Genomic DNA, 1,224 nt, shown 5'->3' with positions numbered 1-1,224 from the left:
TTGGTCTTTTGTGAGCCACTACATCCAAGTTCTCTATGGGACTAATTTTGTAACGAATTTTGTGAGGACTATGTTTATGCTTTAAGGATGTGTATTCCTAACAAGTGTACGACTTGATGTGGCAAAAAATGAAGCTTTGCTTCACATAGAATGCTTCCTACAACAACATGGCAAGTGGCTTTCTGATTATATCTTGCCTGTAATAGACCCAACAATGGCACGTTTAACTGGAACTGGTGCTATGGCTGAAGAAACAATGTTCAATGTTGATGAGCAGTATAATGTAGCAGATCGTATGGAGAGTTCATTAAATGAAGATCAACGAGATGCTTATCACCAAGTGCTACAAGCTATTGACACACATTCAGGAAAGATATTCTTCTTAGATGGACCCGGTGGCTCAGGAAAAACATATTTGTATAACGCACTTCTGTTACGAGTACGAGGAAGATGTGAAATTGCTCTTGTATGTGCCTCATCTGGTATTGCAGCTTTGCTTTTGAGTAATGGAAGAACCGCTCATTCTAGGTTTAAGATACCTTTGGAGCTTCATTCTGAATCAACTTGCAATATAAAGGTAAATAGTCAACTTACTGAAGTTCTAAGCAAAGTAGCTCTAATTATATGGGATGAGGCTCCCATGACACATCAATATGCATTTGAGGCATTGGATAGATCCTTAAGGGATATTACGTAGCAAGACACTTTGTTTGGTGAAAAAGTTCTTTTGCTTGGAGGTGACTTTCGACAAGTACTACCAGTTGTATGAAAAGGTAGTCGTGCAGACATTGTGAATGCTTCACTTTGTCATTCTCATATATGGAATATACAAAGATATTGAGGCTTACCATAAACATGCGTATACTTGACTATGGAACAAATTTGCTTCAACAAAGTTTTTCACATTTGGTGCTGGACATTGGCAATGGGGATGTGGATGAGGGAGGAGACCATAGAGTCAAAATACCTTCAGACATGATGCTTTCGACTAATAGCTTGACAGACCTTCTCAACTTTATATATGGAGATTTGCATTGTGTACAAGATCATGCAAGCTTTTTCGAAGAACGAGCAATACTTGCTCCTCAGAACAAAGAGCTTGATTCAATCAATGACTATGCATTGCAAAAAATGTATGGAGACTCAAAAGAGTATCTTAGTGCAGATTCAATTTGCATGTCTGAGGAAAACACAAGTTTGTATACAGTGGAATACTTAAATAGC

The 1,224-nt window shown here is 38.1% G+C and overlaps 1 protein-coding gene across 1 annotated transcript; it reads left to right on the top strand.

Annotated features, from left to right (window-relative positions):
- The first annotated feature begins 214 nt into the window (after nt 1–214).
- On the top strand, nt 215–697 carry LOC147431735 (uncharacterized). The gene has a single exon (XM_086493702.1). The coding sequence runs from the start codon at nt 215–217 to the stop codon at nt 695–697; it is 483 nt and encodes a 160-aa protein (XP_086349828.1).
- The last annotated feature ends 527 nt before the right edge of the window (nt 698–1,224 follow it).

This window comes from Adiantum capillus-veneris, chromosome 21, assembly GCF_014529385.1.
Source record: "Adiantum capillus-veneris isolate H3 chromosome 21, ASM1452938v2, whole genome shotgun sequence".
Taxonomy (NCBI): domain Eukaryota; kingdom Viridiplantae; phylum Streptophyta; class Polypodiopsida; order Polypodiales; family Pteridaceae; genus Adiantum; species Adiantum capillus-veneris.
Note: the sequence above shows the minus strand (reverse complement) of the source record. Positions and strands in the feature narration are given on the sequence as shown.

Bases quoted from the DNA above. Each gene is read 5' to 3' on its own strand.
- LOC147431735 (XM_086493702.1), top strand. From the start codon at position 215: ATGGCACGTTTAACTGGAACTGGTGCTATGGCTGAAGAAACAATGTTC.